Source organism: Bufo gargarizans, chromosome 5 (genome assembly GCF_014858855.1).
Source record: "Bufo gargarizans isolate SCDJY-AF-19 chromosome 5, ASM1485885v1, whole genome shotgun sequence".
In the NCBI taxonomy this organism is placed as follows: Eukaryota; Metazoa; Chordata; class Amphibia; order Anura; family Bufonidae; genus Bufo; species Bufo gargarizans.
The window spans coordinates 398,816,433-398,833,816 of NC_058084.1; the positions used below are offsets into that span (position 1 = coordinate 398,816,433).

The 17,384-nt window shown below is 39.9% G+C and overlaps 1 protein-coding gene across 1 annotated transcript in view; it reads left to right on the forward strand.

Moving 5' to 3' along the window:
- Nucleotides 1–17,384, forward strand: part of DNAH11 (dynein axonemal heavy chain 11) — a 268,017-nt gene that overhangs the window by 196,488 nt on the left and 54,145 nt on the right. The window contains 3 exon segments of the mRNA XM_044293255.1: nucleotides 1,149–1,322; nucleotides 5,496–5,731; nucleotides 8,697–8,819. Coding sequence (XP_044149190.1) covers nucleotides 1,149–1,322; nucleotides 5,496–5,731; nucleotides 8,697–8,819 — 533 coding nt within the window.

Genomic DNA, 17,384 nt, shown 5'->3' on the forward strand with positions numbered 1-17,384 from the left:
AGCTAATTAGCAGGGATCCCGGGTGTCTGACCGCCACGATTAGAAACTGATGGCCCATCCAGAGGATAGGTTATCAGTTAACAAATCCTGCCAAACCACTTTTAGTGCTGCATCAAACCTACAGCTTTATGTAAACATAGTGTAGGGTGGCCTGATGATATTGTATATATTAGGGTCACATAAAAGTATCATGTGAGCGTATTCGCCTTGGCCTAGTGCGCTGTATGGACATGAACAAGGCGCTCATGTCACTGCTTAAATGTGACATCGTGAGGAGGTCTGAATACATGAGGCTGCGGCCATGGAAAACTGCATAGTACACAAATAATGTTATGAGAGGAATACTACAAAAATTAAAATACACTGTAGCACCTTTAGCCTATTTCCACTCAAATCCTGAGAATTTAAGTGATCTCCCAACTGAACAAGGGTCCAGAAAGTTAAAATGAGCTACCTGTCCAGAGACAAATTTATCCAGAGGGGTATATAGTATAATACTGTATTACCTGGTGTCCACTCTTCCAGTGAATGACCCCAGTGCGGTGTCCATTCTTTGTGTTCCTTTGCTGCTCTGCCGTCACAGCCTCCTTCTTTTGGGCCCCAGAATCAATGCTGACTGTATGCTCCAGAAGTATGCAAAGGATGGACACTATGGTGAGGCCATCAGAGCAAGTCCATCTGAGATCAGAAGAGAGAGTATCACAGAGTACGGACGGGTAGTTTATGAAACTGGCAACCATTTTGTGGAATCAGAGGGGATCTTAAATAGAAGGATCCATGGCAGAGGTGATCAAAAGGAGGGAACCTCGGAATAATATACCCTATTGCCCATTGGATATTAAATATGTCTCTGGACTGGTGGGTTACGTTAAGATCCTTTGACTGGTTGTATGTCTTCCTGTGGCTTGGATATATAAAGTGCTTCTCGGTGACAAGACAGCAGTCAGGGATCGGACTCAAGGTACACATAAAGATCTCTGATGTAAGGGTTTTGGTGTAAGGACTCCAGAACCCTTCATGGCTCAGCTTCTGATAGTTGGTGTATATAAAATAATAATGAAGAAATCAGGGATAGGTGTGTTTTGTTATTGTCTAGGTAAATACTGGTAGAGTATGAAGCACCTAATTTTGATTCCTTTTTTCCCCAGTCTGAAAATGTTCGTTGGAGTGAGTCCATAAAAAATTTTGAAGCTCAGGAGAAGACTTTATGTGGTGACGTGTTGTTGACTGCTGCATTTGTATCATATGTGGGTTCTTTTACAAAACGCTATCGTCAGGAACTTATGGAACAAATGTGGCTTCCTTTCCTCAAGTCTCAGAAGGTACAATATAAGCATTTTTCATTCCTGCTTTGAGCTTTGTTTGTTCCTGCTCTGTAGCTTATTACACCTGCAGATTTTGCAGGCGATTGTCAGGGGGGAAGTGTTCCTTCCCAGCGATCGATTGCTTGTTAGCGGAGGAGACCATTGCTATTACATGCAGCGATCTCCTCCTCAGTATGGGGAGGAGCGATCACTAATGCCATCACTTGTCCCAAAACTGAATCATTGTTTGCCAGCAGCAGATCATGATTAGACAGCGCGATCTGTCGCTGGCAAACAATAATTTTTAAACCTGCTAAAAGATTCTAATTGCCCAATGAACAAGTGTTTCCTTGTATTACACTGCCAGATCTTCACTAACGATCGCTTGTTAGCAATTATCTTCATGATTATCTGCAGGCGTAATATAAGCTTAACTTTAACCAAGAAACAAAGCAAGGCATATCTACAAGTGTACTTGCAAAGCAATCTTCAGACAAAATGACCATCCAGGTAATTGAGCTCTTACAGTATCTTGTGAATAAAGTCACCAGTAAGCAAACTACCTACCTACCCACCTATGTACACCATACCGCTTACTAACAGACAAAAAAATAACAGTTTTTATGGGAGTGCTTCTTTAATTCTTGAGGGACAAATTATTTACTGACGTGTCTAGTTCAATATGACTTGTGCACCGCTGCACACATATAGAGGGCTCCTGTACAGAAATATGCTAATATATATATATATATATGTATGTATAATTTTTATTTATTTTTTTATTTTATTTTTTAATGTAATAAAAATTAAATAATGTTTATTGAAAAAATAAAGTATAAAACTTTATCAGGTTATGCAGGGTAAAAAGTGGACAGTATAAAGTTTATTCTTTATACTGTCCACTTTTTACCCTGCTGAAAAATACTTCTTTCTCTGTTCGTACCACCTCAAAAATATATATTTATGTTTTTCCAAAACTGCACTGGAAAAACATTGCAAGTTCTCCTGCATAAAACAAGGCCTCATACATCCACATCAAATAGAAAATTTAAGTGGAAATAACTCAGAGGAGACTGCCAATCAGAGTGAGACTGCCCGCCAGACTCCTAAGTCCAGAATGAGCAGAGGTTTAGTTCACTAAATAATAGATTATAATGAATATTTTCCTACAAAACTATATATCAATCTACCCAGCACCAGGGTCTAGAACATGCTGCATATAATTTGCACAGAATTTTCAATGGAACAGTTTCCCTTTTAAGTTATTGGGATAGTTCTGTATTTTCAATCATTTTGTTTGATTTAACCATTACTTATATTTGATATATACAATCCTCAACATTGAAATTGCAACTCTAAGAAGGACAAACTTTGATGTTATGCAAACTGATTAAAGTAGCAAGTGTCACTAAGCTCTGTAGATGATCATATTCTCAAGCACCTAGCTCCAATCTGTGGAATGTGGGAGGGGCATAAAAGCCAGATTGAAAGCAAAGACGTTTTAGCCACACAAAAGCTCAAAAATCAGATCAAGTTGTTTGGGATGATTGTGTAATGTCTCTTGCTTGTGAATGTGCCAGTTATTGGCACTTGTCGCAAGACAGGGCAGAATCTTTGAACCAAGAGACTTTGGTTTATCACTTTGGCAGATTACTAAGCGCCTGGGTCATAATGTCAGCACTGTTCAACATTGTGTTTCCCGGTGGTTGGGAGAACAACGAATTAGAATGACATCAAGGGGTGCACACAGGAGAGCTTCTTCACAGATGGATTGTCTGTTTAGAAGAATGGCGCATAGTGATCCATTCTGTCCTGCAAGTACAGAAGACATCATATCCCAAACCTAGGGCAGCAAACGATGCCTACACAAACCATGAGAAGGCATTTGCATGACATTGGGCTATGAGCCATATGCCCAGCTATAGGTGTTCCATTGACCTCACACGACTGCTCTCTTGCTGCCCAGCAAGACAGCACTGGAGGCTGGAATGTGGGTCTATCTTCTTCACTGATTGTGTTTAATGCAATGAGAGCAAGAGATGGGCCTGGAGACCACATGGGCAATGCCATGAAGAAGCCTTCACAAGGGAAAGTCACATCCAGGGGTGATTATGGGGTGGGGTGGCATAATGCACAGTAGCCAGACCCCTCTAGTTTTCATTTCATTTACACTAACAGCTCAGTGTTACACTGATTTGGTTGTGGAGCCAATGGTGTGACCATTTCTCCAAAGTGTCTCAGAAGCAATTTTTCAACAGAACAACACCAGGAGACCTGTTGCTCATGCTACTGTGAGCGCCCTGCATAGTCTAAACGTGCTACCATGACCTGCAGGGTTTCAGGACTTGTCTCCCATGAAGTATATCTGGGACGTCATTGGTCAGCAATTGCAAAGAGAGCGGCTAGCAGTGGATCTTGATAATTTGCATACCCAAATGCATTCAGCATGGCAGAACATTCCTTAGGCAACCATTAATAACTCAAATTCTAACCTCACTGATAGCATGCCAAGGCATGTAAGTGTATGTATTTCAGTGCAGGTTGCTTATACTTGATTCTGAATACATTGAGATGTATTGAATATTTTGATTTAATATTTTTAATTTTTTTTATCATTAAGCCCTTGTTTCTTTAAAGAGACGGAAAAAGTTGTTTGTTCAGTCTAATAGCCTAGATCTCTCTGAAGAGTTCCAGGCTATTACAGCTGTAGTACTTATGGAGGATTGGCAGGTGGCAGGGCTCCTTAAGAAAAGAGTGAATCTGCCGTACACTGCAATGCTAATTCATTGCAATGTAAGGGAGAATCGATCTGAAGATCACATATTGGGGTACATATGTTTTTTTGATCGCTTGGAATTACATTTTTTGTGATGTAAGGTGACACAAAAATGAAATTTTTTGGTCAGTTTTTTTTTTTTTTTACTGCATCCACCTGAGGTGGTAGATTATGTGACATTTTTCTAGAGCACGTCGTTACGGACGCGGCGATACCTAATATGTCTGTTTTTTAGTTATTTCTTTTTTTTAAACACTATTTTATGGTGAGGGGGCTTTTTTTGTTACTTGAAACTTAAAACTTTTTATAAAAAAAACTTTTTGTTAACTTTTTTTACTTTTATATTTGCCCCACTATGGGACTTAACCTTTTCAGGGTTTGATCACTGTAATACATTATGTATTGTACTGAATTGAACTGTCAGCGCCTTACACAGTAAGACACTGACAGTTGCCTAGGAGACCCAGCCTGCAGGCTGGATCTCCTGGGCTTCCGTAGCTGGCAGGCTCTGATGCCTGTGTAAGGCATCTGGGCTGCCATGGCAACCAGTGGCCCCCTGTCAGCACAGCGCAGGGGGCCGATGGAGTCAGAGGAAGACCTCTCCTCTGCAAACCCTGCATGTGCCGCGGTCAGCACTGACAGCGGCATGTGAAAGGGTTAATCCGCTGGCATCACCACATACAGCGATGCTGGCGGATGCAGCGGGGGCCCAGGCTATCAGTAACAGCTGGGCCCGTGCTGCTGCTGCCAGGTAAAGTAAACCAGTTCTTTGTTTTCCCACAATGTCTGAGCGCGGTTCATAAAAGCTGCATACACTGCAACACAAACCTCCAAGGGGAGCTTAAAAAAATGGTGTAAAATGTTTTAAAAAATATAAAATACAAATCATCCCCCATTCCCCATGATAACATCAAAAAATAAACATCATGCAGTGCTGAATCTCAAAATACCTAAACTATTAAAATATAAATGTATACACTGCAAAATCAATAAAAAATACAAAAAATGAGCCCTCACACAGCTCAATTGATGGAACTATAAAACAGTTATGGGGGTCAGAATATGGCGATGCATAAGAAAAAAAAATGTTTCCAAAGTTTAAATTTTTTTCTCAGAAAAGTAATATACATGTGGTATCACTGTAATGTACTGAGCCTAAACAATGAAGGGCACAGGTCAGTTTTACTGCAAAGGAAACATCGTAAAAATGAAACCCAAAAACCATGGCACAAATTCCACTTAGAATTTTATACCAGTTTCCCACTACAGCATATGCAAATGTCTGTCCATCCTGTGATTTTCATGATTCACCAACTTTTGCTTCTTCGTGTTGCAATTTCAATGTTAAGGAGTGTAGCTGCATCCTTTTACAGTCCAGCGTTAGAGGTTTACTGAACCACATTTTCTCCATTCAGGTTGCAATTCCAATATCTGAAGGTCTCGATCCAATTGCCATGCTGACTGATGATGCTACTGTAGCCGCCTGGAATAATGAAGGTTTGCCGGGAGACAGAATGTCAACGGAAAATGCCACCACTTTAATAAACTGCGAGCGATGGCCTCTTATGATAGATCCTCAGCAACAGGGCATCAAATGGATTAAGAATAAATATGGAGCTGCCTTGAAAGTTATAAATTTAGGACAGAAAGGGTATGTGTGAAATACAAAATGTAACAGGACAGTCTTGTTATCTTTACAGAAATACATTTATTTTGAAGTTGCATTTAAGGTTTTTGATTTAATGTCTGTGCAGTCAAAATGCTCTCATAGAATTGCTGTTACTTTGTCACGTCAGATAAAGGAATTTTTCAATGTTGTACTATATTATCAAGGGACACACAGGATTGCATTGCTTGGGAAATAAAAGTCACAGGGTGAAAACTAAGGTGCATGTCCACCCAAAAGTTTGTACAAATGGCAGGTTCTGAGAGGTTGATGGTTTGTCGCAATACCGAACCACCGACCTTTGTGTGGGAAACAGCGTCTTAATACAGGTTAATGCTGCTGTGTCAGTTATTTCACAGGGGGTGGCGGGGAGTGTTGGTGTGCAGTCAATATCGGTAAAGGAGGCACAGCTCAGGAGCTAACCATTGTGCTTTGTAAGGCCCCATTCACGGTCGGTATTGCTGGATTCGACCGCGTACCACCAGATCCCCATTGACTCTAATGGGATCTGTTGTATATCCAGCTGCTTTCCAGAATATATGCTGGAAATCGGCTGCACAGAAACCGTTGCGTGCAGTATTATTTTTGTGTTTTTATTGGAGCCACCAACCCATTGAACATACAGACCATGGATTCCATCTCCTCTATAAAGTATAAATAGTTGATGCCATTTAAGAATCTTTTGGTATTTTCCAAATTTCCCAACAATCTGAAATGACTCCGAAATGATTGGTCTGCAGCAATGCTTAGAGTTTATCGTGGTATCATAATTATTTTTGGTAATAGTTACTGCTTATGTTCACAATTATAATACGTGGCTTCTTTAGACCTGATGTTCGGAGTCAGACATTGATTGTAATGACAGTATAATGATGAGAAATATGGGCATGCATCTTACAGAACCTCTTGCCTTTCCCAGAACCTCACCACTGCAGTAGGTTAATGTTATGAATCATAATCTCATTGACAATAAAGGTAACGTTACGCCAGCTATATTAGTCTTTATCAGCAGCACCCAATAGAGTACTTAATACACTGAGCACAAAAGCAAATGATTTTCTGCCCAGTGGATCTTTCTTCAATATGTCTGTAGTAAATGAAGTGCCCTTTTTAGATTATAGATTTTAATGTGACTTTAATGGAACATTTATGCTTTGTTCCCACAAAATTACATTTGCTAAACACCGGTCTTTTCATTGCTGGTAATAAATTGGTGTGTGTGTAAAGCTAAGGATTTTATCTCTCACTTTTATTTTTGCTCTGTTGATTTGTTTCCTCAATTTTTAGGATGCTGTTCATTTCCTAGACAGTGTAATGTGGATGTCAGATAAGAATTCTACTGTGCAAATTGTATTTTTATTTCAGATTAAAAAAAACTGCTTGGTTCCAGGGTTATGCGTATACGTAGAGGAACCTAATGCCCGTCATTTTTTTTCTGTTTGCCCTATATATACAGGTGAAACGCGAAAGATTAGAATATCGTGCAAAATTCCATTTATGTCAGTAATTCAAATTCAAAGGAATTGCATTAATGCAGCTTAAAATTAGAATTTTGTGAAAAGGTTCAATATTCTAGGCTCAAAGTGTCACACTCTGGTCAGCTAATTAGTCCATATTCCCTGAGCAAAGGGTACCTCAAAATTGAGACTTTGGGGTTTCATAAGCTGTAAGCCATAATCATCCAAATTATAACAAATAAAGGCTTGAAATATCTCGCTTTGCATGTAATGAGTCTCATATATTAGTTTCACCTTTTAAGTTGTATTACTGAAATAAATAAACTTTGCACGATATTCTAATTTTTCGAGTTTCATCTGTACTGTAAATCCAGTATATGATTAGATGTATTCTTGATTTAGGAATTTGATTGGTTCCTGTCATTCATGTCATTCTTCTGTTGTTCCTGCTAGAAATGTAAACATTAACTACCAGCAGTCAGCAGTAAAGGTCCATCCGTTACCAGTTGGGGGGAGTTGTCTCTGCCCAGTCTGACACTATCCAATCGGTGCTGCCAGTGGTAAATCCCAGATGGACCTGAATTGCTGTCAGTTCATTGATAAACTTCTATAGGAATATAGAGGATATATATAATAGAGGAATGACACAATACAGAGTCATAGGAATAGCTGCTTCAGAATTGTTGGGGAATACAATTAGGGTCTTTTACTTACAGAAATATGTCTAATTAAAGGCGTATTTCTGGTGCAGAGAAACACACTCAAAAAGTGGCACTTGCTGTGGCAGACTCGTCCGTCCATTAATTTTCTGATCTGCCATTCATTTGAATGGTTGCCATTTGATACTGAAACCCACAACAAACAGCTAACACCACAGATGCTTTTCAGATGCAGAATCCACTCCAATCAGCCGATTGCTGGTCTGGCTTGGTGTTGCCTCCATGAGACGGTCAGTCTTAGTGTCCTCATATGAAAATTGGCAACCAAACAACCGATCAAAATGTAACTTTGCTTTGTTTTTTTGTAACAAAAATGAAAGGCAAGTTCAAGTTGGCTGATATTTAGTTATGAATCCCTGTGATAAAATTGAGCTGCCAGAGCCAAGGAACAAGCATTGTTGTCATAGGAAGAAAGGTTCTTCTCACAGGTGACCAGTGACTTCAGTCTCTGATAACAGCACAGTAATGGGGTATAGAAAACGACATGTTGAGTATTTTAGCCCATTTAAAACATGCACTGTAGGATAAACATACATGCAGAAACTGGTACATTGGAAAAAGAGGAAGATGACACTGAAGGCAACCAGATGGCCAGTTCCATTTTAACAAATCTAGAATTAGAAGTTCTGTCGTTTTCATTATTTTAGCCTGGTGTGTTTGCTTTTAATCATGTCTATTATACCACTTTTTCGAACCATTCCTAAAAATTTGTCTCAGTATATGTGGTTAGGCTTCCTTTTTCACATCTGTTTTTGTTTTTATTTCTTTTTCTAGCTACTTAAATACAATTGAAAATGCATTGGCATTGGGTGATATTGTGTTAATCGAAAATCTGGATGAAAGCATTGATCCTGTACTTGACCCTCTTTTGGGAAGAAACACAGTTAAACGAGGAAGGTAAGTTTTGCTTCCATGAAGGGTAGATGATCTGCTCCATTGTTTACTGATAGTTTTCAAAACCGTTAAAGCTCCGTCATATTTCAGGATATTTCACTTGGACCAGACAGTATCCATGGTCCAAGTGACTTCTAAAGATATTGAATTTATGGAATAAACTGATGATAAAAAAAGATAACATTGTAGTTCCCCTGCGCCAGTGAGGTTAAAAAAAAGCTTTTGTTCTAAGGCTACTTTCACAATTGTGTTGTTAATTCCAGTATTGAGATCCAGCAGAGGATCTCCATACCAGAAATTAATGGATCCGTTTTGATTTTACACATCAGGATGCATCCGTTCCGTTAGGATGCATTTGTGTAAAATGAAAATGGATAAAAACTGATCTATCACTAATACATTGAAAGTCAATAGGTGATGGATCCGTTTTTTTAGGCTCCTAAAAAAACTGATCCATCACCATTGACTTACGTTGTTTTCAGTGTCTGATACATTTTTTGCTGTTTTTATGATCGTGCACAAATCCGCAGCTTGCAGCAGTTTTGTGTCCAGTCACTTAAAGGAATCCTGCCAGAACAGAAGACATCCCGATGCATCCTGAACGGATCTCTTTCCATTCAGAATGCATGAGGACTACACAAAAACATTTTTTTCCGGTATTATGATCCTCTGCCGGATCTCAATACCGGAAAACAAGAACTCATGTGTGAAAGTAGCCTTACATCTGTTTAAATAATGAGGGTGTACTTCATGTAGAAACTTGAAAGATTCAACATTTCAAACCAATAACTGTTCTTTAATTGTCACTGCTTTCAACAAACTTTGCCAAAATCAATATTGCAGGTGCATATGAGAAACTTTGTAATCTATGTTAACATAGAAAAATGTTAATTGTTCACTCTAAATTCAGATGTTAATGTCTGTATAGAGCTGCGGAATATGTTAGCTCCATATGAGTTTATAAGATAACTATAAATAAAAAATAAAATTCTGTGATAACACCAAGATGGAGTGTCTGCTCACTGAAGGATCAGATTACAGCTGCCCGTGGAAGTCTGTGAGGAAGGGAGAGGGGCATGAGCGGCAGTGAGAGAAGCAAGCGGACACAGAGGCTCTTGCACCTAATTGTGAGTCTGCTATCTCACCCGAAGGCCTCATTCACACGACCGTTGCCATTTTGCATCCCACATACATACCACGGTTCAATGAGTCCACGTTTTTTGTCCATTTTGCTCCTGCATCATTTCCTCATGTCCGCAAAATACAACCATAAAAAAAGTCTAAATAAAATGTGGATGGCACACAGATGGCTTCTGGGAAGTGTCTGTGTATTAGTTGGTCTAGTTGATTTTTTTAAAATATAAATATTGACATGAAAAATTTAAAATAAAATCCCCATAAATTCTCAAAGGGGTTGTCCAGGACTAGAAAAATATGGCTGCTTTTTTTTTCCCCAAAAACAGCTCCACTTAGCCCTATTCACTTCAATGGAGCTGAGTTGCAATACCCAACACAACCCATGGACGGGTATGGGGCTGTTTTTAGAATAAAGCAGACATTTTTTTCTAATCCTGGACAACCCCTTAAAAAATATACCAAAATGTTTAGTTCCTTAATAATAGCATGAAGAGAGCATAGACATGTACTATGTTGTTCCAGCTACCTGAGAAAGCCTGCAGTGTAATACATCAAGGATAAAAGCTTATATAGAAAGCAAGAATACAGCAAGAGAAAATTAGAACTGAACCTGCTCTTCTCTTATGCCTGCGCCATCTAGTGGTATAATAACACTTTGAGAGCATACATGCATACATCCAATGAAAAATCAACTCAATAAGCAACCTGTGCACCAACTGTTGTAATACCTCCAGTTATAAAAGCATTTGTTTAAAAAAATATATATATTAATAATAATAATAATATAGATCTAAGTGAAATAATATTATCCACTGTTTGTAAAATGTATATAGCAGCACAGAACAAGAAAAATAATAATGCCATTTTAATGGCGGTTTTGCATTCGTTTTTCATAGCAGTTAACAACAGCCATAAAAAATTGATGTATTTTATTAGTTTATTTTTTAGCATCCCAACCCTGCAGTGCCCTCAGTACACCTCACAGTGCCCCCAGTATCTATAATGGCCCTCTGTAATGCTCACGGTGTCTATAATGCCTCCCATGGTAGTCCCGGTGTATATAAGGTCCCCCACAATGCCCTCTGTATATAAAATACCCCCCAATAGTGCCACCTTATGTATGAAATCCCCCCCAGCACTGTAGATAAAATGCCCTGGAAAATGCTCCCAGTATAAATGAATCACTAATTTTGCTGGGTGCAAAAAATAAATAAAATACTCATCTCATCCACTTAAACTCGCTGACACTCGCTCTGCACTGGAAGGACTTGCTGGGATCGTCAGGTGGTCCCAGTGCAGAGCGAGAGTCGGCACGTTCAAGTCGATGAGATGAGTATTTGTGTATATATATCATGCAAAAGAGAATTAAGCCAGCACCTCCAAACTAAATGTAGAGGGGATCAGGTGTATGCTACCATGGCTGCATCACTAATGCAATAAGAACTAGTAGCAGCACACTGCTTAATGCACAAAGGCACATGTGAACATTGGAAACATGAATAAGTGTTAACTGCATTAGGGCTCATTCAGACGACCGAGCTGTGTTTTGCAGTCTGTAAATTGCGGATCCGCAAAACATGGATGCCGCCCGTGTGCGTTCCCCAATTTATGGAACAGACGGCCCATTATAGAAATGCCTATTCTTGTCTGCAAAACGGACAAGAATAGGACATGTTCTGTCCTTTTTATGGACCCATTAATACGGTCGTGTGAATGAGCCCTAACTGCTATACTTACTATAACTATATGATGATTAGAAGCTCTTTATGCATTTTGATCAAGAATATATCGGGCCCATCTACCAGCAACAAGGTGTCTTCTAACAGACAGGACCTACACTTACAGCTATGACTCTCCTGGGCTTTATTTTCTTTTTTAAACCCCTGAAAAGCATTTTAACACGTTTTTAATGGCTGTTAGACTGGTGTACTCATGTCCACATGGCCATTAAAAACGGGCCCATTAATTTCAATGGGGTCTGTCTGGCTGAGAAGTCAAACGGCGTGTGCATGTGGCTTAAGTCACGTTTACATTTAAAATTTACCTTTCCTTTCTATGATTTTTTATTTTATTTAAATCTTTTACGATATGATATATGTATTTTCCTATAAACATTCTACACAACTCCTAGTAATGTCCAATATATAATTTCACAGTTTTGGATATTTCTTAATGGCGTGCCAAGATATAAATTCCTCCTTTGGAATAATGGCTAAATAGATGGTTGTGATATATTTGGTGCAGTCCAACAGTTGAAGTTCATTAATAATTGGAATGTTGTGGAGTATGAAGTAATGAATACTAATTACTCCTTTCATGTCTGACAGCACCCTGCGGACCAATCCATCAGCTCAGACTTTAATTTGGTTCCAGTAATGGTTCTATCAATAGTACATTAATTCTGTGTTGAAAAGATATACAGTTGAACCTGACCCACACTGTAGACTCCAGTGTCATAAAATGGCCACATACTGACAACAACTAGGCAATTACAAATAATTAAATCTACTGCGCTTTAGACACTACTAATTTGAAATAAAATATGTCTTATGATATCAAATGACAGTGGAAAGCGTAGCAGGAATTATTTATTGAATTGTATCCATTCCAAAGAAAATGTTCTTACTTGCATATTACGTGAATGATCTGTAAAGGATCTTTAGAAAATGGGATCCTCTGTGGCTACCTGAAATTCTGTAACTTTACACAAGGAGATGAACTGTGAGAAATAGTTCTGAAGTTTTATGTGTTTGAAAGGAATGGTTTATACTGCGATATATGTGTTTTTAATGTTTGTATTAATTGTCAATACATTGAAGACCAGTAATTGGGAGATTCCATGGTAGCTGCTTTCATAGTAATGAGTAAAAAGGTAACTCCAAAAAAGTGCTAATTCCCACATTTTTATTGTTTTCGCATTTTCATGCAAGGGGTTATCTAGGATTAGAAACAAAATCTCGGTTCCACCCTTGTTTATAGGATGTATCATGTATTGCAGCTAATCTAAACCTGTAATACCAGAGACAACCCATGGAGAAGACTGGCACTGTTTATTTTTTTAAACACATTTTATTAAAGGAGATTCGTATCGCATACAGACACTGTATAACGTTTCATACATCGTACTTAGTACATAATTACATTTCTATCCATGTTGCATAACATCAATATTCCATTCACCATCTCCTCATACATTTTTAAGAATTCCCTTGGCCCCCCCCCCCCCCTTCCCCCCACAACAAAACGAACATTACAACCAGAATACCTTTGGTCACCATATATATGTCTCGCAGCCGATTTGGGCTCAGTTTCGATACCATCCTGCCTCCCATCTGTTCGGACTCCTCCAAGTGACTTGTCATCTTATAAATCTTATTAAACCACCTTAATCCACTACCAGATTCCTTAGTGTCCCCTTCAGTTGTTCCTCCAGGTACCATTTGGTATTAAGAAAAGGAATTATTACCTCTTTTCTTTCTACCAAATCCAAGGAAAATTCTATGAACTGTCTCCACTTATGAAAGAACTGCTTGGTCGATTTCTCCTTATTGTTCTCCGCGTCTAACCTATCCATGTAAAGGACATGTTTCATCGTCCCTATCGCTTCATCTAGTGTGGGTACGGACGCCTTTATCCAGTGCCTAAGAATAGTTTTCTTGACAGACAATAAGAATAAATGGACCCCCTTAATATGTGTAGAATGTGTGATTTCACCCCTCTGATCCAACGGAACATAGTGAAAGATACAATTAAGCGGGGTAAGCTGGGGTTCTATCCCCCAGACCTCCTTTATGTAACTAGTAGTTGCTTGCCATAGCGGCTGCAATACCGGGCATTCCCACAACCCGTGCAACAAGCCTGCTTTCGGTAGGTGACACTTTGGGCACCACCTTAGGTGCATCTTGGTGCATCTCTATACGAAAGATCAAATGCGTATGTCGCCTTATGTAGTATTCTAAAGTGCATTTCCCCATTCACTGCAGATGGCCCCTCTCACCCTTTCCAGGCCTTCCCGAAGTTTTCCTGTCAGAGAAGTGTCTCCCAATTCCTCCTCCCATTTTTTGAACACCTTTGCCCCAGTAGGAGATAAATATACATTTCTAATTTTTTTGTACAAATCAGACAAGGATGTCTCCTGGGATCCCACCAAGTGCTCAAACCATCCCATCCTCTCTGACTCCCCCAAAATCACTGATTGTGCCCTGCAATATGACGAAATCTGCCTATATGGTAAGAAATGAGAGGCCGGCAAATCATATTTAGACTGGAGATCTTGCCACCCCATTATCTCCGTTCCTGAGGTAGACAAAATCTGTTTTACCGTGTGTATACCCTTCTCTCTCCACTGTACAAACATCTTGGATTGTCTACCCTGAGAGAAACCTGGCGAGGACCACAATGGCATATACGGGGTAATATACATAGGCAATTTATATAGCTTCCTTACTAATCTCCAGGCCGTCATAGTATCCCTAATCAAACTATGGTGTTTTATTCCCACTGGAGTATCCCTGATCCTGGTATGCAAAAGGGCAACCAGGTCGCAGGGATAAGCCAATTCCCTTTCGAGGGGGGTATTGGAAAAATGTGACGTACCCCTCACCCAGTCTCTCACATGTCTAAATAATGATGACACATTATAAAGTCTAATATTCGGTAGCTGCAGACCTCCCTCCCACTTTGTTAGACACAGCTTGTCATATGCGATACGCGCTCTCTTTCCCCTCCATAAGAAACGGGAGAAAGCTTTTTGTAACCTGCTCACATCCCTATGCTTTATCAACAATGGTATGGTCTGCATAGGGTATAGCAGTCTGGCGAAGCTCACCATTTTCAAGAGGTGTGCCCTCCCAAACAGCGTTAATGGCAATTGCATCCATCTCTAATTCCAACTCAATTTTCCGTATTAACGGTTCATAGTTTAACTGGTAGAGAGCAGAAGATTTCCTCCCTATCTTGATTCCTAGATAGGTCAGGTAAGTGTGAGCTATGTCAACCTCTGAGCTCCCTCCCCCCCCCCCCCTTCACTCCCGGGCCCTCGGTCTCTTTAATATAATAATTGACTCTTACCCACATTTATTCGGTACCCCGTAACCTTCCCATAATATAGGATGGCATCTAAAATATTCTTAAGGTGAGCCTTCGGCGAGTTCACAAATAGCAAGACATCATCTGCAAAGCAGTTTAGCTTTACCTCTCTATTCCTAATTTTAATACCCCTATATACCGTAGACTGTATCAGGAACTGAACCAGCGGTTCCAAGGCTAGATTAAAAAGTAAAGGTGACAAAGGGCAGCCCTGCCTTGTACCCTTAAAGAGACAGAAAGGGTCCGACAAAAATCCCGGGGTATTTACCCTAGCTTGAGGATTTTTATATAATCTCTCCAAGAAAATCCCAAAAGGACCACTCAAACCAAAGGCTTCCAGAGATCTCCTGAGCCATTTCCAGTTCACGTTGTCGAAAGCCTTTTCTGCGTCCACTGATAGCAAGGCAGGGCTGCATTGATTAGTGTCGCCTCCTGACAGAAAATCCTGGACTGCCAGTACCGTCCTTATGTTTGACACTGCTACCCTACCCTTTATAAAACCTACCTGGTGGGGGCCAATCAGATTAGGCATGTATATTGCTAACCTATTTGCCATCAACTTGGACAATATTTTTAAATCCTGGTTAATTAATGAGATTGGCCTATATGAGCTGGGTAATGTTTAGGAATAAGTTTTATATGAGCCATGTTGCCCGAGGCCATTATATCTCCTCCCTGTAGGCATGAATTAAAAAGGGCAGTCAAAGTTGGGGTCACCTCAGTATATAATGCCTTGTAAAATTCTGCCGAATATCCATCCGGGCCCGGCGCCTTGCCATTTTTCAGTGACTTTATAGTCAGTTTAACCTCCTCCTCAGTGATCTGTCTATTTATTTGAGATAGCATCTCCTCTGACAATTTTGGAAGAGAAACACCAGCAAGGAGTTCCTCCGCCCTAGTTGACTCATATTCTTCTTGCATATATAATCGCTCAAAATATCGTCCAAGGTGGTCTGTTATTTTTTTGGGATCAGTCAATTTTTCCACTTTATCATTTTTAATACATTTAATGTGTGAGGGCTGATATTGGGGTCTCAGTAGATTAGCCAACATTTTGCCCGACTTATTCCCAAACTTAAACAACGATGCTTGCTTGTGATCCATATATAGTTTTACCTGCTGGTGTAAATGATGGTCATAGCTATGTTTCGCAGTAACCCATTTAACTCTATTCAGATCCGAGGGATCAGTCAAAAATGTGGTGTAGGCTGCGCGTACCGCTTCCGTAGCCTGCTGTAAATTGAGCTTTATTTTCTTCTTTTTTGCCGCCGTGAAAGATATTATCTGTCCCCTAATTACAGCCTTAGCAGTATCCCCGAACAAACTATGGTTCTCCCTATGATCTCCATTATTTTCAGAAAACTTCCACCACCATCCTCTCAATCTATCTATGAATTCCTCATCTGTGGCTAGATATGTGGGGAGTCTCCAGATATAATCCGTCCCCTTTGGAATAATGTCTGCTAAAACTATGGAGACTGGTGCATGGTCAGATATTACCATATCCGAAATTTCAGTCATTACTACTCTCTCCATGAGCTTATTAGAGGACAAGACATAATCCAATCTGGACCAAGACTGATGAGAATGAGAAAAGTGAGTAAATTCCCTCTCCACCGGGTTAATGGATCTCCACGTATCTATCAGGTGTGTGGCCCTCAAAAAAGGTTGGAGAGTGAATTTTCCCCTTATTTTAACATTCAAGTCTGTCCTCTGACCAGTCTCCCCCAGATATCTTCTGTCTTCATCAATATGATGGACCGCATTAAAATCCCCTGCCACGAGAATCTGGCCCCCCTCTTCCTGCAAGATTTTTGATTCCAGTTCCCTATAAAAGGAGGCCTGGGCAGAGTTAGGGCCATAAACATTATATATATTTAAAATGCCCGTGTCAGTGTCGAGTTTAACCCTCAAAATCCTCCCTTGTCTCTCACACTCAGTGGAGAGAACTTCATGTCGTACCTTCTTGTGTATGAGCAAGAGAACCCCTGCTTTCCTCCCGTTGGATGGAGAACCCAAGACCTTGCCCACCCATAATCGATGCATACGGCACAAATCTGCCTCCTCCAGGTGTGTCTCCTGCAATAATGCTATATCCGCCTTCAATTTTTTCAAGTGCCTGAGGACCATTATCCTTTTCTGAGGGGCTCTCAACCCCTTCACATTCCAAGTGATAATCTTTATAGTGCTTTCTCTGTTTGGATTAAGTGTAAGTGACAACCTGGAGGAGGCCGACTTCCCACCCAGCAGTACGGTATAAGCAAAACTTTAAAGTTATAGATTATGACCACATAATAGAGAAAAAACAAAAACATCCCCAAACCCCTAGAACCTTTTCTATAA